Source organism: Capricornis sumatraensis, chromosome 2 (genome assembly GCF_032405125.1).
Source record: "Capricornis sumatraensis isolate serow.1 chromosome 2, serow.2, whole genome shotgun sequence".
Lineage (NCBI taxonomy): Eukaryota > Metazoa > Chordata > Mammalia > Artiodactyla > Bovidae > Capricornis > Capricornis sumatraensis.
In genome coordinates, this window is record NC_091070.1 from 220,683,932 (window position 1) to 220,706,894 (window position 22,963).

Consider the following 22,963-nt stretch of genomic DNA (forward strand, 5'->3'; position numbering starts at 1 on the left):
AAACAGCCCTGACGCCTCGGGTCCTGCTGCCAGGGCGGGGCATGCTGTTGGGCCCCACAGGACCCCACAGGACATTGTTCACACAAGGCCACTTCTGCAAGGCTAGGAGACATAACCAAGCTACCTCGTATGAAGAAATAAAGGTTAGCAAGATGAAGAGATGGAAGAATATGTTCCAGATGAAAGAGCAACGGAAAACCTCAGAGAAAGAACGTAACAGAACGGAGATGAACAGTCCACCCAGCTGGCTCAGTGGTAAGGAATCCACCTGCAGGCACAAGAGGCCCGGGTTCGATCCCCGGATCAGAAAGATGCCCTGGAGGAGGAAGCAGCAACCTGCTCCAGTATTCCTGCCTGGAGAATCCCACGGACAGAGGAGGCTAGTGGACTACAGTCCATGGGGTCGCCAAGAGTCAGGCGTGGGTGACCAAACACACACACCACCCACCTGATGAAAGGGCCCAAAGTGTGAGTCACTCAGTCGTATCCAACTCTTTGTGACCCCAGGGACTGTAGCCCCAGACTCCTCTGTGCATGGGATTCTCCAGGCAAGAAAACTGGAGCGAGTTGCCATTCCCTTCTCCAGGGGATCTTCCTGATCTGAATATCGAACCTGGGTCTCCTGCATTACAGGCAAATTCTTTACCAGCTGAGCCCCCAGGGAAGCCCAAGAGTCCAAGATCATGACCATAAAGATGCTCACAGGATCCAGGAGGGCAGAGGGATGGGCACAGTGAGAGCATCCACTAGGAGGTGAAAAGGGTGCGAAAGAACCAGTCGGAACCAGAGGAGACGAGAGGTGAAAACACGCACCGGAAGGAGTCAAGCAGATCAGACGACAGAGGAGCAGACCGAAGGCCAGGAAGGCTGAGGAGCAGAACAGGGACCGCCCAGGCCGGGCAGGAAGAATACGCAAGAGTCAGGGAGAATGAGACTAGCTGCAGGGACGCCCGGGACAACATCAAGCACGGCAACATTCAAGTTAGAGAGGCTGCAGCAAGAGTAGAGAGGGAGAGAGAGCAGAGGACTCACTTGAGAAAACAGCAGCAGAAAGGGGCAGACCTCCAGGCCCAGGAAGCACGTGGCAGCACAGGAACAATTCTGTGGGGTGACAGGCAGTTCCCAGACTCACTGCGGAGATGGTTTCCTAAGGTGCATAACAGTCAAACCCATATGATGCACACCTGAAACCAACTCTGTAAGTCAACTATATTTCAACTTTAAAAAAGGAGTAAGGAAAATTGGCCAAAGACAGGAAGAAAAATTCCACAAGAGAATATCCTGTAAACCTATGACAAGAAGCTGAATCATGACATTTGCAAAACCATGACAACTTGACACCTACTAAATCAGCAAACATAGAAAACTCAGCAGTGGCCACAGGACTGGAAAAGGTCAGTGTTCATTCCAATCCCAAAGAAAGGCAATGCCAAAGAATGCTCAAACTACCGCAAAATTGCACTCATCTCACACGCTAGTGAAGTAATGCTCAAAATTCTCCAAGCCAGGCTTCAACAGTAGGTGAACTGTGAACTTCTAAAGATTCAAGCTAAATTTACAAGAGGCAGAGGAACCAGAGATCAAATTGCCAACATCCATTGGATCATTAAAAAAGTGGGCGAGTTCCAGAAAAACATCTACTTCTGCTTTATTGACTCTGCCAAAGCCTTTGACTTTGTGGATCGTAACAAACTGTGGAAAATTCTTCAAGGGATGGGAATACCAGACCACCTGACCTGCCTTCTGAGAAATCTGTATGCAGGTCAGGAAGTAACAGTTAGAACTGGACATGAAACAACAGACTGGTTCAAAATTGGGAAAGGAGTAGGTCAAGGCTGTATATTGTCACCCTGCTTATTTAACTTACATGCAGAGTACATCATGAGAAATGCTAGACTGGAAGAAACACAAGCTGGAATCAAGATTCCTGGGAGAAATATCAATCACCTCAGATATGCAGATGACACCACCCTTATGCCAGAAAGTGAAGAGGAACTAAAAAGCCTCTTGATGAAAGTGAAAGAGGAGAGCGAAAAAGTTGACTTAAAGCTCAACATTCAGAAAACTAAGACCATGGCATCTGGTCCCATCACTTCATGGCAAACGGATGGGGAGACAATGGAAACAGTGAGACACTTTATTTTTTGGGGCTGGATGGCATCACTCACTCGATTAATGTGAGTCTGAGTGAACTCCTGGAGTTGGTGATGGACAGGGAGGTCTGGCGTGCTGCGATTCATGGGGTCGCAAGTCAGACACAACTGAGTGACTGAACTGAACTGGGGAAGTAAAAAGTGTCAAAAGTTGATAAACCAAGAAGTGGCCTCAGAAAAAAACCACCCCTTCTCCATTCGCACCTTCTGTCCTGAGCACAGTCTGTGGAGCCAGCTCAGCCTCACACAGCACATCGGGGCCACAGCCCCAGGGTGGCCCCTGAGGGCACAGAGCCCAGCTTCACGAATCCTTAGATCACTTCCTTTCTCACCTGTTCAAGTTTGACTCAAACTCTAATCAGAAATGCCTGCAAATCTAGGCCAAGGTTTTTGGAATAGGTGGGGTGGTTTTTAAAGGGGCAGGGGGTGTATGATTGTTCTGCTTTGTATCCCCTCTGAGCAGAAGCCACAGGAAGCTGGACACAGACAGCACCTGATGGTGCCTCAGAGTAAGCCTGCTCCTGGTGCTGGTCCTGATTCCAGAAGGTGTGACGCTCCCCACCCCCAATCAAACAGAAGAAGAGGTTTGCGGGGAGCTTCTGGAAGAGTACTCCTTGCTCTTACAGGTAAACATCTGGAAGCAAGTGGCTTTCTCTCAGGAGAACAAACGCTAGGAGACAGTTGGTTCCAACTGCTCCCCCCACTGCTGTACAAGCAGAGCGGTGCAGCATGAGGCTAACAGGCTGGCGGGCAGAGCTGAAAACGGCAAGATGTCATTTTGAGCCACAGGAGACCCTACCCTAACACCTGCCTTCCTCTGGACGTCAGGTGTGGGGCCCATCCTGAGACGGTCTGTTTCTCGCGTCCAGGCCCCCTCCAGCATATCCAGGGTGACGCTCCTGTGATGGAGGGTGTGAGCCAAGGGCGCCTCTCAGACCTGAGAGGCCAGCACAGGCATCCAGGAGGAGGCACCAGCAGAGCTGAGCCAGCAAAGCAGAGTGAGGAAGCCTTTCAGGCAGAGCTCGAGGTAGTCCCACAGGGCCCCTGGGGAGGGGTCCACCCGTAAAGACGGGTCTGGAGAAGCTGGGCTGACTCCCAGGGCCTCCTGTTGCCACAGACAGTATGGTTCTTATCCCAAAGACTGACTTTCAAGGCCTGCTTGGAAGTGACCTGACCAACAGAGGGGAAGGGGGGAATCACAGTCATTCACGCAAGAAATTATAAGGTCTTAAAGCAATAGCAGGAAGACACAGAGGGGAACCCGCAAGAGAAAGTAAGACACAGAATCAACATAGGTTTACTTTGCCAGATGTAGAAGGTAAGGGAACAGAAGGCATCAGACCGCACCGCAAGGCCACAGTCCCTGTCTAAGAAAAGAAACGCTTGCGAGGAGGTTAAAGACAAAGCCCAGGTATGCAGTGGGGACGTCGGGCAGCATGGATGAGGTGCTACAGCTCACGGCTCTCCGCACACACGTCCACTGAGGGGCTCCCGGGTGTCAAGCTCCGCGAGCCTCCTCCTGGCCCCTTCCAGTGGTGGGACAGGCACAGTCCCTCTGCGGGCAAGGACCGAGCGCCGGGTGGGGCCAAGCCCAGGCCGAAACCCTGAGCGGCGCTGAGGGGCGGGACCGGCCAGGAGCGAACAGCCACAGGGCCGCAAGGGGGCCGCCACCGACCGGGCGGCGCGGGGCGGGCAGTGGAACAACGTGGGGAGCTGAGCGGTGCTCCCACGCGGGTGGCTCACCTGAGGTCGCCCAGTCACCCGCCGAGCTCTCAACGCGCCGGGAAGGCGCCAATCCGCGCCGCTAGCGCCACCAGCCAATGGGAGAGCGACGGGCGCCGATCGACAGGTCCCAGGGGCCAACCGCCAGCGCCTGTGGGCGGGGACCCAGGGAGCCCGCGAGGAGACGCCCGCGCTGACGGTTGCTAGGGACGCGCCGAAGTCCGTCTACGGCGCCTCGGAGGAACCAAAAGAGACGGCACCTCCGCCAGCGCGGTCCCCGGACGCCGTTTCCTCCGGTCTCAGGATCGAGAAGATTGAGGACCGCGGACCTCGCCTCTCGGAGGCCTCGACCTGAAGGCGCGGAGCAGAGGGCGGCTCCCTCACGGCCCATGATGCCCGCGGGGCCGGGGGCCTTTTCGGGCTGCGGCTCCCGCAGTAGCTAGATCGGCATCCAGGTCCGACCAGCTCTCCCGGACCCGTTAGCGGACAGGCCCCGGAAAAGAGAGCGGGCGCCCCGCGCTGAGCGTTAACTGGAAGCGGCCCCTCTGTACGGGCTCAGTCCACACCGCGACAATATCTGCCCAATTCTGCAGACGCCGCCGCCGAGGCTCGGAGGGACTGGGGAGCCGCCCCTCCGTGTCCCGCCACCAGTCCACGAGCGCAGAGCGACCCCAGGCTCCTCTCCGCTCGCCTGCAGGCTCGGCTCCGTGCTTGCGGCCCCGATCATCCCTGCCCTCATCCCGCTTCCCGCCTCCAGAGCCTCCAGTTCGCCCATTACCTGCCTGGCGGGCGGGGAGACCGGCGGCGCGGAGGCGGAGGCCCGCGCGGCCTCGCGGGTGAACTACAACTCCCATGAGGCTCTCGAGCCGCGCAGGAGCGCAGGGCCCCATTGGCTGGGAAACTTCCGAGCTGGGAGCCCTGATTGGCTGAGGGGCCTGAGGCGACAGATTCCGGAAAGGGAAAGAGCAGCCAACATGGCGGCGGAGCGCGGCGCGGGTCAGCAACAGTCGCAGGAAATGATGGAGGGTGAGCGGCCCCGCGGGGCGGCGACCGAAGGGCCCGGCGGGCGGGGGCGGGGGCGGCGGCCCGTGCCAGTCATGCCCGGGAGAAACGGGGCGGCCCGGGCCCAGCCCCGCGCGCCCCGTGACATCTGCCAGCCGGCAGGGCGGGGGTGGCCCCGGACAGCCGGACGCGGACCCCGGTGCTGAGGCGGCAGTGGCCGGGAGGGCGCGGGCGGCCGGGGCGGCGGGGGCCACAGGGCCGGGGCGAGCGGCAGGAGCGCCGGGCTTGTGGATGAGGGCTGAGGGCGCGGCGGTCCCGCGGCGCCCTGCGCCCGCCCCAGCTGCTGGGAGCCTCGCACCGAATCCCTGAGCTTGACCCGCGAGACAGGTCCCCAGGCAGCTGACCGGGAAACGAGGCGCGGGCTCGCTGGGACCCGCCCGGGGCAGCTCATTGGTGGACGCGGCGGGGGTGGAGAAGGGTCCTCTGGAAAGCGAACCGGTTTAGGGGAACGGCTGACCCCAGGCGAGAGCTGAGTGATAGAATCGACAGGCTCCTGTTTCCAAAGCTATAAAGACTAATTTCAACTCTTTGGCTTTGTAGAAAACCAGTCTGCATGCGTGTTATGTATGTATATAATTACATGCACACCCAGCCCCAGTGGAGAGCCAGTCGTGTCTTTGAACGCTCATTGTACTTTTGGTTCTGCTTGTTTCCTGAGCGCTCCCTAAGAGAAGCCGGGGTCTCCAGTGTCAAGTGTTAGGGAAGGGGTGGAAGAGGCGGCAGCATGTTTGGGAGTGATGGCTGCAGCAGTCAGAACCAGCTCCCTGCTGCACCTCGAAGGATATACCAGTCAGCCAGGCTGGAGACCAGGGTGGGGCGGGGGGCAGGAAAGAGCAAAGGCTGCCTCCGGTGAAGGAAAGCACACACAGGCATAGGGGTGTGAGGGAGTGTGACCTGTCAGAGTGACCAAGGGTGACAGTGGTCCTGGAGGGGAGTGTGCCGGGTGAGGCAGGCAGGGCACGTGGTGGAGGGCCTGGGTGGATGGGAGGCGCTCGGGAAGGGCTTGGACCTGGAGACCTTTGGGTCTTTCTAAGCAGGGAGTGACCAAGGGTGACTGGTCCTGGAGGACAATGTGCCGGGTGAGGCAGGCAGGGCACGTGGTGGAGGGCCTGGGTGGAGGGGAGGCGCTCGGGAAGGGCTTGGACCTGGAGACCTTTGGGTCTTTCTAAGCAGGGAAGCACCTCTTCTTATCCGCCTTCTCCCCGCCCTCCCGCCTTTGCCGCTTCCTCTTCAGCTGTCTCCCTGTCTTGGTAAATGGCAAATGGGAGGAAGCCTAGACAGTTCCTTCTCTCTGGCGGCCGCCCATTCCACAGATCAGCAAGCTCTGCGGCCCCCGCTTCCCTAGTATCTCCCAGTATTTGCTGCCTCTCCCGTCCCCCCTGCCAGCACCTTGAACCAGGCCACTGTCCCCAGGGCCCCACGGTCACCTGGTGTGCTGATCTGCTATCCCACATGTCACTTTGGCTGCCCTTCATGAGCTAACCCCCTCCTACCCTGGGCTCAGCTGCACCAGACCATTGCCCAGCAGACTTGCTGTCCCTTAGCCTGGACCGCAGAGAGGCTGTGCCGGGTGACGGCTAATTCATTCCATGTCTTCGTGCATGTCATGCACATGCTTTTGTGCCTGACAGTGACTCTGACATGTGGGTACTATAGTGGCTCCTCCTACTCATGAGGAGACTGAGGCTTCGAAAAGGAAACAACGGGCCAAAGCTGTGTCTGTCGGGGTAAGGTGCAAACTCAGGAAGAGTCACGGGCCTTCTAGACATTTGGGGAGTCAAAGATCAGATATGGATTCTGGGATCAGATCAAAGTCTCTGGAGAATAGATTTAAACAGACTGACAAGCCACTGAGACCAGTTAGGAGGCCAGGCAGGAGCACAGACCACAGGCAGTGAGTAGCTGATCCAAGACAGTTGCCAGGAAGTTTCAGGAAGAGGGAATGGGTGTGGTGGTGTTAGAGGTGAAGTATCAGGACTTGGCCAACAGCCTTTCCTTGGTGCTGCTTTACTGATCCCAGTGGAAGACTTGGAGTTGAAGCAGCGTCCCTCCCCACAGAACGCACACCCCTCTGTAGATGCGCTGTGGTCACAGAAGAGAGGATCCTTGCCCTGTGACTGATGATGCCACGCGGCCTGTGAGTGCTCTAGCTCTTCCAGACAGGCTTCCACAGAGGTTGCAGACAAATGAAGAAAAAGGAAAATTGTCTGACAGTCTTGCCAAAAGGTTTTCACCAGTCAGCTGTATTCAGCTGGGCTCCCCAGGCGGTGCCAGAGGTAAAGAGCCCCGCCTGCCAGCGTAGGAGGTGTGACAGATGCGGGCTTGATCCCTGGGTCGGGAAGATCCCCTGGAGGAGGGCACGGCACCTGGCTCCAGTATTCTTGCCAGGAGAGTCCCTTGGACAGAGGAGCCTGGTGGGCTGCGGTCTGACGACTGAGGCGACTCAGCCCTCAGGACAGGACTGCGCTGGGCTAGCAGTGCCCTGGTGCCTGGGGCCGTGACTCGTGTGGGGCGTGGAGCGCTGCTGGCTGTCTTCTCCTTTTCTAGAGCGCCCCACTGCCCACAGTCTGATTTGAGTTAGTCTTGATTTCTTTCAGAACGTGGGCCTGTGAACTGGGCTGGTTTTCTTGGCCAAATGGATAGTGGAGCCTGGATGAAGGTATGTGGCGGGAGGGTCACACGGTCCCCTCTGTGTGGATATCCAGGCAGGAGGGCGCGGACAGGAGGTGCTTCTCTGCGTGTTACCATTAGCACGTTCAGCCACGAGCCACCCAGGCCTTCCAGATACCTGGCGTTTCACGAGTTCCTTGAGAGCAGGAATAGTGTGCTCCTCATCTTTGTAACCCGTGGCCTCCCTGGTCTACCCTCTTCCCAAAGCCCAGCCCCCCTCCTCTGGGTGCCTCACATGGTGCCCAGGACACACCTGGAAAGCACTCAAATGTTTGTTGACCTGAATTCAACAAAAGTTCTTGAATGCAGTCCTTCTGACTTCCGGCTGGATGTCAGTCTGTTACACGTTCCTCACAGAGCCCCCTGGCGTGAATGTGCGTTCTTATCGGTGTGTGTGGGTTCAGTTGACAGGCGGGTTGAATCAGAAGAGTCGGGTGACGACGAAGGGAAGGCACAGAACAGCGGGATGGTGGCAGACCTCAGCGCGCACAGCCTGAAGGACGGAGAGGAGCGGGGGCAGGAGGACCCAGAAGGTACCGGGCCGAGGGGAGAGCCCGAGACCCGCTCGGCCGCTGGCTGCAGGCTCTGTCGCCTGTGCCCAGCCTGGGGGATGGGGGAGCGGATGCCGCCTGGCACATGCTCAGCCCACTCTGGAGGCCCACAGGGCCTGGTGGGCGAGGGCTCGGAGCAGGGCCCCCTCTGAGGTGCTCGCTGAGTCAGCTCCACAGTTAGGGCCCTTGCAGGCTAGATGGGTGGCTTCCTGATTTCACGGAAGGCAAATGCAGCCACTAGTGATACTGGTACAGATGTGTCCTCTGGAACAGAACCAGGAAATCGCTTATTCCCACGTGTTCAGAAAGTGAGATGGAAGTGCAGTGAACATCGTGTGCCTTCCTTTCCTGCCTCGGTCACGGAGACTAACTGTATCTCAGAGAAGTCATTTCTGAGTCCTGGTCCACCATGCTTGTAAGCCTGAGGATCAGCTTCTAAATTGTCTTCTTAGTGATTAAAAACAGCAAAATGAATTTAGAGGTGAAAAGAGTGTTCTCCGCCTGTAACGGTGGCTTTTCACCCCCTGAACCATGATCTAAACCTTTTTTCTTTGTTTGCTTAGAAAATCAGTTTCCATTGAAAGAAGTGAGAGAAACCATACACACAGAAGGATGTCCAAAATATATTAGGTGAAAAAAGCAGATTTTTTTTTTTTACAAACAATGTGCATGTTAAAATCCTATCTTTGTTTTTTAAATAGTGATAATAGCATGTAGTTTTATCCACTTGAGAGAGAAAACTCACCCAGTGCTTGGGGCGGGGGGTCTCTGAGCAGCAGGCTCGAGAGGCTCTTGTGCAGCCTGCATTTTCTGGGCTTGCCTCCGTTGTGTGGGTTTTTAAGGCGCCAGTATTCGTGCACTCCCCTTACGGTAATGAAAGCAAAACTAATCTTCAAAGTAGCATCGTGCTCTGTGCCAGCACAGATGCTCGGTAACTATGGCAACCTAATTTCAAGGCAAAAGGCGACTACCGCAAAAGTACCAGTCGCCTTATTTAGGAACTTCAGAGGCAACATTCTGGAAGCCACGTGGGTGGAGAAGCGCATGGGAGGGATGGGCGACAGCCCTCCCTGCGGCTGAGTCACAGGAAGGCCGGGGGGAGCGCCACCTGCCGTCACATCCTGCCGCCTGGCGTGCCGACCGGGCTGGCGTGGGCGCTCCCCCCGGGCTCCTGCCTCCAGGAACCTGGCTCGCAGTCCTCCAGGAAAGCGCGCCTGTGTAAGCCCTTAGCGGCCCGGGCCTGCTCCTTCCTGTGCTTGTCTAGGTCTTTAGGTTCCAGTGGACAAGCTCCTACCTGTCAGCTGTTCCTTTCGCTTGTTTTCTCTAAGTTACTGTTCTAACACTTGAAACGCATGCGACAGGTTCAGGAAGATGGCTGGTAGCTTCTGTCTCACAGGTTAAGCAGGTGTGTGCTACGTGGATTACAGGCAGAGCCCTTAGCCGTGTGGCCGCGTGTCCGGGTTTGGACCCCAGCTGGCCTGGCCACCCTGCCTTTGTGGTGGCATGTGTTTCTTTGCAGCTTTGAGTTCCTGGTATTGGCTGTGCTGCCTTTTGAAGACGGATCATTTGGGGCAGTCTCTTGGTTTTGCCCAACTCCTTTTATTTAATGTTTGGATTTGTTGACATTCCATGAAGCTGTGGCTGACCTAGAGTAAATGGCATGTTTTTTTTTATTTTTTAAGCAGCCATTGTTGACAGTGATGGAAAAGGTGGTCCAATGAAGTTGGCCAGTGTGGGGCCAGGAAGTCTCTCAGGCTGCTCCCGAGTTGGGCACGCCTTTCCGGGGCCTCCAGTCCAGCCTGTGAGCTGCCCGTGCTGGGGAGGCGCCGGGGCTATGAAGCCAGGATGTGGGCCGTGTTGCTGAAGGGGAGACGCAGAGGCAGGAGGCCGCTGAGCGGTGGTGGTAGCCATCGTCCCTGGGGCGCAGGCCAGACAGCAGGCGCGCCCACCAAGGACCAGGCGCTCTGCGCGCAGGCGGCCCAGCTTCTTCAGCAGCAGCTTGTGAGAGCAGAGGCAGGCTCCACAGAAGTGCTCTCCGGTCGTGTGTGTGGCCTCCTGCAGGCCCTGATGCCCCTGGCAGGCTGGGAGAGCGGCTCGCCCTCCTAGTCAGACACACTGGTCCGGACCTGCCCTCCTCGGCCCCGCCTGGGCCCTGGAGACCCGCTCTCCAGGGCGGGCTGGCTCCCAGCCTCCCCGGCTCCTCAGCAGGCGCTGTGTTTCACTTATTTGGCAAGGCTCTTTGATCCTGTCGGTTGGACTGAGCCTCATTTTGTTTTGCTCTGTGCAGAGAGAGGTGTCTGTAGATGCAGGGCCATTTTCCAAAGCAATGAAAGACACGTCCTAGAACATCTGATGTGCCTGGCGTGACCCACATTCAAGTGGCCTGATTCATTGCCGCAGACCAGAAGGGAAAAACTGGGGGCAGGCTGCCCCCAGGTGCCGCTGCAGGCCGTGCCGGAAGGTGGCGATGGGTGGCTTCCGTGCTGCTGGCTGCGGTCACCTGAGGCTCGCTCGCCCCCACGCCCTTCTGCCAACAGCTTCAGACCACATTTCCTTTCTTGGGGAGTTATAGGACGTAGGTGGAGTCTTGGAGACCTTTGCCAGTAGCTGAATTCAGGACCCAGAGCCTTGAGAGGTGCCGCTTGTCAGGTGTCGGCCCCACCGCTTGGTTGCCGCCCTTGGGTGTCGCCTGTGGGATCCTCCTCTGTTGAGCTGGCCGCGCGCTTCAGGCATCCCGCCCCAGCTGGCCCCCAACAGCCGGGCACCTGCTCCTGGAGACCAGAGCTCTGAATGGGCTTTTTCTTCTTCCTTCTCCAGAAGGACAAGAGTTGCCTGTGGATATGGAGACCATTAGCCTGGACAAAGACGCAGAGGTAACGCTGCCTGCTCGGCCACCCCAGGGGCCTGGTGGCGGAGAGCCCTGCCGTCAGGCCGTCTTTTATGAAGGTGCCAGATTAGTAGGTGATTCCCTAGAAGCAGCGGTGGTCGGGGCCTCCCTTGGCTGGTCAGAGTCCTTGTGTTCTTACTGTTTTTAACACCAGGGCTTGGTCTCACGTGGCGCTGTACACACCGAGAATTGTGTGGCAGAGGCAGCCGTGACCGCTGCACATGCGTCAGATGATTTCATCGTCCTGGTGTGAGGAGGAGCCGCAGGCGAGGGCGGGGCAGCCCCCAGGGGTGACGGGGCGCACGCAGGCGAGAGCAGGCTTCTCGCACCGCTAGTTCAGAGGGTCAGTCTCACGTCAGGCCGCTGCCTGTCACGGCAGCTGTGCCCGCGTCAGCTGTGCCCATGACTCCGGGCGGCACTGCTCCCCGAGCCCCGCCACCTCCCGGCCTCCTCGTGGCTCCAAGCCCGGGAAGCGCGTCTCCAGGTGCTTGTCTGCAGCTGAGCTAGGCTTTGTCTGTTTCAGGATGTTGATCTGAATCATTATCGCATTGGAAAAATTGAAGGATTCGAGGTGCTGAAGAAAGTGAAGGTGAGAGGAACTCGTCCCTGCATGGGAGGGGCCTGTGTGACCCTGCAGAGTGCATCCCCCCACCGGATGTGGATAGACCGGAACAGATCAGTTCTGCGCGGTGACCGTGCTCGGGAAGGTGCCACGCTGCAACGGGAGCGTCCCTCGGGCGCTCTTGATCCTGAGCCCTGCAGGGTGATAGGCCAGACGCTCGGCTAGCTGGCTCTCCGCAGGTTCGCGCGGTGGCTCAGATCTGTGGTGCCTCCATCGGAGCCTGCCTGCAGCCACATGCAGCCCAGATTCTATGTGCTTAGCTCACTGCAGTTCAGCGAGTTCCCTCTGCTGGAAAACAGCACCCCTCCCCTTGCCCAGCACCTCCCTCACACAGCAAGAACGCTCATCAGGGCCTCCCTCCATCCCCGCGGGTATCTGCCCGTCCTCTCCAGGTCAGCACCATACTAGAAAACAGGAGGAAAACCACGTCCCCACCCAGGCCCCAGGTGTGGAGGCCGAGTCTGGGACAGCGGGCACTTCCTACAGGCCTCCCCATCGCCTGTGTCAGCTGCCCTTTTTCTGTCCCCCAGACGCTCTGCCTCCGGCAGAATTTGATCAAGTGCATTGAGAACCTAGAGGGGCTGCAGAGCCTCCGAGAGCTGGACCTTTACGACAACCAGATCCGGAGGATTGAGAACCTGGACGCGCTGACAGAGCTGGAGTGAGTTGTGAGGCTGCAGGGGCCCTGGCAGCCGTCCCGAAACCAGCCCTGCAGCCCGAACTCGGGCCCGAGGAGCCCCCGCCCACGGTCAGGCCCCTGCCTGGCTCCGCGGGGGCACCGGCTTGCCCACAGTCCCAGCCTGCACGTGAAGCCTTTGACTGGAGATGTCAGGCTGAGCTCCTTGGGGAGAAGACGGTTTCCGTCCTCAGCCTCGTGCTGGGAGCCGGGGCAGCAGGCTTTGGGGGCCCTATGGGCTGCCCGCCCCGCCACGTTCCCCGGGCGGGCTGCTGCCTCTAAGTCAGCTACGTCCTGAGCTCGGCGTGACCTGTGCTCGTTAATAAATGCTTTGCCTGTTCCCAGGGTTTTAGATATTTCTTTTAATCTACTGAGAAACATTGAAGGAGTTGATAAGTTGACACGACTGAAGAAGCTCTTCTTGGTCAACAACAAGATCAACAAAATTGAGAACATAAGCAGCTTGCACCAACTGCAGATGCTGGAGCTGGGGTCCAACCGGATACGGGTGGGTGTGGGCGCGGGGCGCGGCCTGGAGGTGTGCAGGGTGTGCAGCTGTGTCTCGTGAGACCGAGTGCTCACTGGGGGTCGGTGTTAGTGAGAGCATGGCCCTTTCTTCCACACGCAGCATTCTCTTGCTCCTCATTCGAGTCACGATGTAACTCTTAGCAGACGCATTGCACTCTGCCCGACAGCAGCCCCAGCACTTTGCTTTTGAACATGCTGCTGGGTGTGGTTTTAGACGCACCTCTTGGCACAGCAGGGGGATGGGCCCCCACTCCGGCCATCGGAGGGTGGGCACAGCCTGGTGCGTAGTGGGCCCATCCGCCCCTGCTGAGTGGCTGAAGGCAGGGTTTCTGAGCCCTTCCTCCACCTGCATGCCAGAAATGCCCCTCCAACTTTTGGAGGCTTCTAGCACACTGGTCAGCTCAGGTTGGCCCTTGTGAGCTAGACAGGACGCAAACCAAGGAGAGTGTTTACGGCAAAGGGCTTCTTGTGACCGTTGGTGGTGGTGGTGTGGTCGAAAGTAGCAAAGCAACACGTGTGAAACTCGGAGTGGTCCAGGCATCAGCGTGTTCCGCAGCATCCCTGTGGGAGAGAGGGGCTGCGTCACAGCTGACGCAGGTGACGGCAGGCGGGGCTGCCCTGCCTCTTGAGTCCTCGTCCTCCCGGACCAGCCCCGGCCCATCCTGCTGTGAGGACTGAACAGGAGGCTCACTCTGCCCTTGGAGGCCCCGCTGCGGCCCCTGTAGGAAAAACGCAGCTAGCCTGTTGTGGGAGAGTGGTGTACCCGGGAGGCGGGGACCTGAGGCCTGCCAGGGGCGCTCACTAGCGCAGCTGCCCGTGGGGCCCTGGGGAGCACGGGGCAGAGCAGGGAGGAGCCTGCAGGCGTCCCAGGCCCGGGGCTCCCGCAGCTGCCACCCGCGGGACACCACCAGCGTCTGTTCTCAGGTTGCAGTCTGAAGTGAGGGTGCCTGGGGGATCCCAGAGTGGGCAGTACCTGCCCGACATCCAGGCAGCTCCGTCTGCTCACCCGAGGGGGCGGGCCCTCTCCCCTCCCGTGACTGCTGCCTTGTCCTGGTTTTCACAGGTGATTGAAAACATTGACACATTAACCAACCTGGAGAGTTTGTTTTTGGGGAAGAACAAGATCACTAAGCTTCAGAATCTGGATGCACTCACCAACCTGACTGTCCTCAGCATGCAGGTACGGACCGCCCAGCCTCCTGCCCCGTGGGCCCCCAGGGCAGGGCTTGGCTCCTCCACTGTCTCCACGCTGGGCAGCGCTTGGCTTCACTGTCAGTGAGGAGTGGAGACATCACACTGCACAGATCTGCAGCACACGTGACCCACGCGGGCCTGAGGTTTCCTTCCGTAACACGCCACGTGTCCTCTAATGAACACCCAGGCGGTGTTTAGCCAGGGCAGCTCGTCTCTCCACAGCTCACGCCGTGCTGGGCTCCTGGTGGGAGTGACCCCCCCCGTCCTGTCCCGTCCGTGCCCAGGAGTGTGCCACCTGGGCATGGTTGGGCAGCACCCACGTGGGGTGGACAGTGCCCACATGGCTGCGGCCCGGCTCCTTTCATCAGGAGCAGGTGCGCGGTGGTGGGCCCAGGGGCTTTGATGGCAGGCCATGGGGACAGGAACCCCAAGACCACCCATGCCTCTCGGAAAACAGATGTCGTGCAGATCTGTGTGAGAAGCAAGCGCTGTGCTCTAACTCGAGTTACGATGGATGCCAAAAGAAATGAGAACTAAGTGATTTTAAATATTCTGATTTTGACATTTTTGAGTTAATTAAATTATTTGAGGTAGACCTTTTTCAAGTAGATTTTGAAAAGTGAGTTTCGTGCATCAAAGCCTTTGGCCGTGTGCACGAGTTTGGCCCAGGACAGCGGACGCGCAGGGCCCTGGTCTGCCTCCCTGTGGGCCAGGCCCCTGCAGCTGCTGTGGGCGGCGCCCTGTTGTCAGGAGCCCTGTGTCCGCTGCCCTGCTCCCAGAAGCCCCCGGTCTCACGCGTTCTGACTCTCCCTGCAGAGCAACCGGCTGACCAAGATCGAGGGCCTGCAGAGCCTGGTGAACCTGCGGGAGCTGTATCTCAGCCACAACGGCATCGAGGCCATCGAGGGCCTGGACAACAATGTAAGAGCCCGCCGGCCGTGGGGCGGGGGCGCAGGGGCCGCGGCGGGCGGAGCCGGGCTGGCTGTCGGGCCGTTCAGCGCACGGCCTGCGGGCTTGGGGAAGATTTCTAAAAAGGAAACCCTAGGGACTTCCCCCTTGGTCCAGTGGTTAAGACTTCGAGCTCCCAATGCAGGGGACGCGGGTTCGGTCCCTGGTGAGGGAACTAAGACCCTGCATGCAGCGTGGCATGGCCAACAAAAATTAAAATCTTTAAAACGGAAACCGTGGGTGTCCCTGTACCGCGGACGACTCTCAGTTATCAGCTGCTGCTCTCTTTCTGCCCCTGGTCACCGACCTGTGGCCCCACCCCCAGCCAAGGGCCCAGATCCTGTACCGTCCTCGCTCCCTCCCCTCCCCTCCCCCCCCTCCCCCCTCCCCCCCTCCCTCCCTCCTCCCCCTCCCTCCCCACCGGCCCTGCCCACCCAGCGCAGGACAGCCTTAGGAGCACTGGCCAGGGGGGTAGCCCTGGCCCTGAGCCTGCAGGAGGCCCCTGCCCTCCTCAGCTGCCGCAGGCCAGCCTGCTCTTCCTCAGCGCAGTATTGGAGACAAATAGAGTGCTTGAGCTCACTCGGCTTCCCTGGGCATTTCTCCTGTTTTAACTGCCAGCAGGTGTGGCCCGTCCGGCTGCCTGGGGAGGGCTGCGCTTCAGTCCTGGCGAGGGCTTCTTCGGCGCTGGGCCTCATCGACATCAGTGAGGTTTTAGAGGAAACCCGCTTTATGGATTTTGTTTCACCACCATTTACAGAATTTTGGGAAAGCTGGTGGAATTTGCATCCAGTGGGTGTGGCCACCTTCCCCTGCCTTTCACTCGGGCTGTTTGCAGAGCTGGTGTGTAGCCTGGGTGCACGCCTGGGCGGTGCAGAACAGGAGGTTGAGGCCAGGCTCTGAGAGGCGGGGCTGGGCAGGGCCCCCTCGCCACACCAGTCCCCTCACACAGCTGCAGGGTCTGCGCAGGAGAGGGCGTGGCCCCCGGGAGCAGCAGGACAGGGTGGGAGCCTGGGAGCTGTCCCAGGAGGTGTGCTGCAGTCGCCCGGCCCAGCCCAGCCCAGTATTGGACCCCATGTGGGCCTTTTCAGCTAAACAGAACAAAAGAGTTGTGGCTTTAAAGTAATTACATTTTTGTAAGGTCTCCCTAATCAAATGCAGTAGGTTTTATTCAACTAGAGAGCAAATATTCTCCTGTATTTTCCTCTGAGCTGCATCTCCTAGCTTCCCTGGAGTTTCTCTCGTGGTGCGAGGCCAGGCAGTCAGTGATCTTTCTCCCAAACGGAGAACAACTGCCCCCCCAGCGCCCTGGGGCCGCCCTGCTCCGCGCTTCTCCAGGTGCCAGGCCTTCCCACTGGTCTGCCGGGGGAGACTGGGGTTGCAGGCACCGCGGTCTCTGCGGAGCTTGCTCTCCCCGCCCCACCTTACCCCCATCCCCCTCCTTACCTTATTTTAAGTAATTAGTACTGGTTTGCTTTTGAATGAGGTTTCAAAACACTGTCCAGCTCCCCAGAAAATCTCAAGGTAGCGTCAGGCACGTGACGGGGTCCTAGTGCGGAGGTTTGGGGCCATTCTGGCCGTTAGGCGCCCCGGCGCTGGTCTCCGCACGGGGCTGCCACAGGGACACGGCCTACACATGCCGGAAACACTGCAGCCCGGCCAGGTCCCGCCCTCGCGCTCCCCACGCCACCCAGCCTCTGAGGCGGGCACAGCAGGCCTGGCTGGGCATCCCCCCCACCGTCCCCAAGCCTCCTTCTGCGAGGTTCTCTTGAGTCCCTTTCCGCCCAAAGCCCCCGCACCCCGCGGGCAGGTGCCTGCTGGCCTGCTGCAGTCAGCAGCCATCTGAGCAGCACTTGGCAGAAGCAGCCCCTGCCCGTGTCAGCGCCCAGACGGGCTGCTCAAGCGCTCCTCTCTGCGCTGGAAGCAGGGCCCCTTCCAGAAGGGATGGTGTGGGGTCTGGCCCTTCCCCACCCTCGCTGCCATAAGTGAAGAGGGAATGTTTCAGAATCATTTGGGTTTGGATGTCTCCTTGGGACAGGCACTAGATAAACGGTGCTGCACCTGTTGCCCTGCAGGGCCCACCCCAGGGGCCCAGGCAGCCTCCCAGCCCCCAGGCCTCTTCTGCTTTGGCAGGGGTTACCTGCCCATTGGGGTCCTTTGGTCCAGGATGTGGGAGTCTGGGTTGTGGAGTCTGATGGCACTAGTTTCAGACCCCAGTGACGAGCTCAGTGAGGCAGCGGAGAGGATTCGGTGTAAACTAGGCAGGGGGCTGCAGGAGGGGGCAGGGCCATGCCCCCCACCCCTACCCGCCAACACCCCCTTTCCTGTGAGGGCAGAGGGCAGCTCACCTTGCACTGTAAGCCCAGCGCCCAGCACGGTGTGCGTAGCCACACAGTCACAGCAGAACCGAGGTAATGCAGGAAATTTTATCTCCTCGTTCTAGAACAAACTCACGATGCTGGACATTGCGTCAAATAGAATCAAAAAGATCGAGAACGTCAGCCACCTAACAGAGCTGCAGGAATTCTGGGTAAGTACAGCGCATGTGCGCTTGCTGGCGCCCAGCTGAGCGGGTCCCGGTTCCCGGAGTGTGTCTGCAGTGGCTCTGGGGGCCGGACCGGGGACCGAGGGCTCGGGGGGCTGCAGACGCGGTCCCCACGCTGCGTGTGGCCCTCCAGCACCAGCGTCACCAGGGAGCTGGGTAAAGTCATGACTGTCAGGCCCTGCCCCAGCCCAGAGGCAGAGCGGTCAACGGCCAGGCGCGTGAGAACATGAGAAGCCCTGATCCATATGGGTTCGTCCCAGGATCGCCGTGTGGCTGGAGGGCTTCCAGACGCAGCCCTGGGGCCATGCTTCCTGCTCAGATGGCTAGAACCACGGGAGGAGGTATGGGTGGGCCTCTGCGGTTGGTCACCTGGAACGCACCAGTGTTGGTCTCATGGCGATGGATGTGGTTCCTGGAGCCCACAGATGAGGAACGAGGCATGAGAAGCGGAGGTTGCAGGTCGACGCCCAGCTGAGATCCGCAGTGTCAAGGTTCCACACGTGTGTCCCAGGCGTGACTCCTGCAGGGAGTGCCGTGTGCAAAGCATGCGTCGTCAGAGATCTGTGCTGTGTCCACAGCCTGCCCCTTGCTTGGCCGGCCGTTCTGCCAACCCTCTGACGTCCTGTGTGTTCTCTGCTCCCCGTCTCAGAAATGACCCAGGCTTCCCTGACACACAGCGGCCCGCTGTGAGGACGCTGCTGCCCCTTAGTGACGGCGCTGGTCTTGGGTGCCATCAGGGCATGACGCCGGGACTGGCCACTGAAGGCTGGGGTGCTGAGCGAGCTGCGGGAACTGTGGTTTGGTGTGCAGCCCAGCCCTGCAGGAGGGCGTGGCCGGGGGTCGGCAGAGGATTGGAGCAGAGGGATCCGGTCTGAAGAGGCAGGGAGCCGCACAGCCAGAGCAGGAGCCCAGAGCCGGGATCCTGACCGGGCTCACCCCAGCCCGGCTGGGTGCCAGCCCTCGTGCCCCGGCAACCCTCCTGGGAGCCTGTGCTGGCCTGAGTGATAGAAGCCCAGAGGAGGCAGGGTGCCCCCATGACAGGGTCGCGAGCAGACTGGCTGTGTCTGGGGGGCTCGCGTGCTCTCGGACCCCTAGCTTTCTACGAAGTGACAGACTCCTAGTCTGATGCCAGCAGCCTACAAGTGATTTTGTTGCGTAAGAAAAATAGCTTGAGGATTCTCCCAAACCTTGGTTTTGTTTCAAGCGTTGCTGAATTTGAGGGCAAGTGAATGTGAATTTTGAATGTAAATGTCAACCACCAGAAACTACTGGAATAGACTCCGGAGACCATGTGCCTGGAGCGCCCTCCCAGCTGCGTCAGCAGCAGGACCCCAGCATGGGTTCAGGCAGGACGCTCACGTGCGAGCCCAGGATCACCCGCCATGAGTTGGCAGAGTCGTCGGGGTCACCGGTGTGCCCACGTGATCGAACATGCCCGGGAGAGAGACGGCCACAGGCTGCCGTCCCCATGCGCTCCGTCTGCGAGGGGTGCTGGTCAGGACTCTGGGGGGACCTCCGCTGTGTCCACGTAACGCAGTGGTCGAGAGTGGAGCGGCTGGAGAACAAGCTCGTGGCCACGGGGAGCAGCCTGCTGCATCCAGAATGTGGGCCCTTCTGCACGACCAGCAGCCAGCTTGCTTTAAAGGTCACTTCATCTGACAGGAAAAACTGAGAAGGAGGCGGGAGACAGTCTAGATCGGAAGGAACTAAAATGGTGCTTCCAGGAGGTTCTTTAAGAAGATGAGAGCACCAGGAGCTCACTCCCCACACCTTGCTCCTTCACGCCTCATATGGGAGAGCTCAGAAGGGAGACATACAGACAACCCCCCCCACCCCCCCGCGTGACCCTTCCAGATCTTCTAGAGTTTTTGTGGAGATGACACAGGTGAATGGTTTTGGGTTTCATTTTGAAAAAGCACAAAGACGCGTCTGGGAGCTTCCTTGCCTAAGCCGTCCTTTACAGCGCACTGTTGGCGCTGTGCAAGACCCCTAGGCCCACCTTACTGTATCCCAGAGAGACCCGCCCGGGGGCTGGCCGTGCTGTGGAACGCCCGAACTCATAAGACATGGGGCTTACGAACATAGTAGCTGCTGGGACAGCAGTGTCAGCAGAGCTCTGAGGGCTCCCGTGGGAAGCCTGTGGGGTGTACGTCTGGCTCGAATGACTGGAGGGGCGAGGAGGCGCGGGCGAGTCATGGACACCACCACCAGCGACACAGGAAAGGGGTCGAAGTAGATCCCGCTGCCAAGACCTCCCCTCTGAATGGGAGACAGGGCTCGGTTTGTTCAGTGAAGGTGTCTTTTCACTTCTGTGAACGTTATTGACACTCACGTGTCACAGACCCTGCGCTTAACACACCTTGCAGCGCTCCCCAGTTGCTGCTGTGTTTTGTAGCAGAAACACAGAAGCCATGCTTTTTAAGGGAGAAAATACAAAAAATGCTTATAAATAGACTCTGTTTTGCCAAAAAAAGGTAGAAAGTTGCCGGAGTCCAGCCCTGGTGGATCCAGGGTAATTCGAAGCGGGGATGGAGTCGGCAAGGAAAAACTTATTTATTTAGAAATATAAAGAGAGATTAGGAAAGAATAGTGTAGTAGGAAAATTAGTGGAGAAAAGAGGCTGAATAACTTGGTTTACGTGGAAAAGCAATAAAGTTCCAAGACAAGGAGTTTGCACCACCTGCGTTAGGCCACCGGCGCCTGCTTGAATAGCGGAGGGTACCCCGCCTTGGGCTCCCTCTCTTGTGGGTCTTAGAAGCCAGGGCAAATAAGTAGACATGGAGAGCCTCTGCATTCCAAGGGATCTGCCTGAAAAAGGGAAGGAGAGGGAGAAAGAGAGAGAGTCAACTCGGGGGAGGCCAAGCTTGTGCAAAAACCCCATAATTTTAGTTTTGAAAGGTGTTTATATACCCTGCTAAGTCACTTCAGTCGTGTCCGACTCTGTGCAACCCCATAGACAGCAGCCTACCGGGCTCCCCCATCCCTGGGATTGTCCAGGCAAGAACACCGAAGTCGGCTGCCATTTCCTTCTCCAGTGCATAAAGGGAAAAGTGAAAGGGAAGTCGCTCAGTCGTGTCCGACCCTCAGCGACCCCATGGACTGCAGCGTTCCAGGCTCCTCCGTCCTTGGGATTTTCCAGGCAAGAGTACTGGAGTGGGGTGCCGTCGCCTAAGTTTTACATAATGGAAGATACAGAGTCATGCGGGGGCAGCAGTCCTGACCCCTTCTGCATATCTTCCCGTACACAAAAGGTCTCCGGTGATTTACATTGTCTTCTGGCCAAGAGGCCTGTTAACGCTTTATGGCTCTCTTCCTTAATGGATGTTAATCTCATTTCCCCTGAGGTGTTCTTTAATCTGCATCTCCTTAAAGCACTAAATAAAGCTACATCTCTGTAGAGCAAAGGCGCAGTGGGTTACAACAAAGAAGGCGCTCACCTCAAAGGTCTATGTTGCTGCTTGTTTTTTCTATATACCAACTATATCAACAAATAAAAGATATGACAGTTTGGCAGCAAGTATTGGCTCAACAAATGAAACCCTTAATCAGTCCTGTTCTAATGATTTTGACTCCTTGGAAGCCCCTACATTCCTAGGATGTTTTAAGCTTCCTGTGCCTCTCGCAGTCCGGAGGCTGCAAACAGTCACATGCGCAGCTGTAAGAGTCCTGTGGGCAGGCTAGAAAGCCATCAGAGGGGTTTTTGGATTGAAACAGTCTTATTATGCCCGGGAGACTTATTATCTAAAAGCTCTCAATTAACTTTTTCCAGATAAAGGTGGTAGGGGGACAGCCCCCTGTTAATGTCAGAGGAGTTGGTGAAAGCATAATGCAGTAAGGTAGGCAGACTCTGGTTTTGGGGGTAGATGCTCGAGAATTTCCAGGGGGACCCCTGAGGCTCGACCCCACCTTTGCGTATGCTGAGCCTCCTTCCTAATGACCTTTGCCACGGGCGGGTTTCCTCACGCTGGCTCCCGGCAGAAAGTGCTGCTTAAAAAAAACCAAAACAAACACTAAAGACCATTTGGAGAACAGACCCTTCTTTCTGTCCAGTCTGGAAGGTGTATGGCACATAAGCTGTGGGTCCAGGGCCCCCCCAGGCCACTGTGGGAGCCAGAGCAGAAGGGTGGAGACAGCCAGTGCTAGCGTGCTTTCCAAGGGGCACGTGTTGAAGGCGTGCACCCTGTGCTCACGCAGCTCCGCTGTGGCAGCTCCTGTTGGCTGGCCATGGCCTCCTCCTGCCATGACTGCACCTGGCGGCAGTGCCTGGACGGCGCTGATGGACACATGGGCGGGGCACTGGTGGATGGGCGGGGCCTGATGGATGGGTGGGGCCTGGAGGGCGCAGGTGGACTGACGGGGCGGGCCTGATGGACGGGCAGTGCCTGGAGGGTGCTGGTCACAGCTCCTCCCGGAGCAGCCCTTGTCCCTTTGCGGTAGAGGCATCGGGTTCCCCCCCCCCGCCCCGCCCCCCTACTGGGAGCAGGCCTCAGGGCCTCCACAGCCTCCGAGTTCTGGGAACACGGGCTTCCTTAAGCAGGCGAGTCTGAGAAAGCCTGCCTCCCCGGGGTGGGGGCGGGCGCTGTGTGTCGGCTCCTTCGTCCCTCTGCGGACCCGGACATGGACTTAGCGGCGTCCACCGGGTTCATCCCAGGGGATGCGGCCCGGCCAGCACGCGCCCAGGTGGACGGCCGGCCTCTCTTCTGCATGGGGCGGGGGGTGCTGCTGTGGGGTCCTGAGGCTTCTCTTGACGTGCGCCTGTTCCCCCAGATGAATGACAACCTTCTGGACTGCTGGAGCGACCTGGACGAGCTGAAGGGCGCCAGGAGCCTGGAGACAGTGTACCTGGAGCGGAACCCCCTGCAGCGCGACCCGCAGTACCGGCGGAAGGTCATGCTGGCCCTGCCCAGCGTGCGGCAGATCGACGCCACCTTCGTCAGGTTCTGAGGCCCGCTCCTGCAGAGCCTCCCGGCCACGGTTTTAATCCACCCGTCGCTCCTGCAGCGTCACTGTATCAGCAGTCACAAACCCACAGGCAATAAAAAGGCGCTGAGTGAAGCTGTGTGTGCAGGGCCATCCGCGCTGGCCGGGTGTGGCCCCCCTCCGTGCTCCGTGGCCCTGGGCCCTGCCCCTGGCCCGTCTCTATGTCCTCCCCTCAGAGGGGGCTCAGAGCCCCCTGCAGGGTGAAACAGTGAGTCTGGGAGGGTGTCCAGGACCCTTGGGCCTTTCTGCCCACAACTCTGCAGTCTCTTCGGCCGGTAGATGCCCATTTGTAAACTGTATGTATTAGCAATAAACTGCAGGCAGAGGGCACCTCAGCCCCCAGCGCCCTTGGAGCGCAGGGGCCCCCATCGGTCCCCACAGCTCTCAGGCCAGAGGAGCAGCCTCCCCACGCATGGCATGGGACCTCT

General features: G+C 58.7%; 1 protein-coding gene across 5 annotated transcripts; it reads left to right on the top strand.

The window, feature by feature from the left end:
* The first annotated feature begins 4,847 nt into the window (after window positions 1-4,847).
* Window positions 4,848-22,587, top strand: PPP1R7 (protein phosphatase 1 regulatory subunit 7). Of its 5 annotated transcripts, none has more exons than XM_068964976.1 (11): window positions 4,868-4,901; window positions 7,535-7,596; window positions 8,012-8,140; window positions 10,976-11,031; window positions 11,569-11,634; window positions 12,198-12,328; window positions 12,689-12,851; window positions 13,935-14,051; window positions 14,882-14,986; window positions 17,454-17,540; window positions 22,323-22,587. In XM_068964976.1, exons 3-11 carry the CDS (start codon window positions 8,074-8,076, stop codon window positions 22,497-22,499), a joined length of 969 nt encoding a protein of 322 aa, XP_068821077.1. In that variant the 5' UTR covers window positions 4,868-4,901; window positions 7,535-7,596; window positions 8,012-8,073; the 3' UTR covers window positions 22,500-22,587. The 5 variants fall into 5 exon arrangements, with proteins under 5 accessions (XP_068821079.1, XP_068821075.1, XP_068821077.1 ...); XM_068964975.1 differs by lacking the exon at window positions 4,868-4,901 and adding an exon at window positions 7,018-7,074; XM_068964977.1 differs by lacking the exon at window positions 4,868-4,901 and adding an exon at window positions 7,180-7,213.
* Window positions 22,588-22,963: the final 376 nt, after the last annotated feature.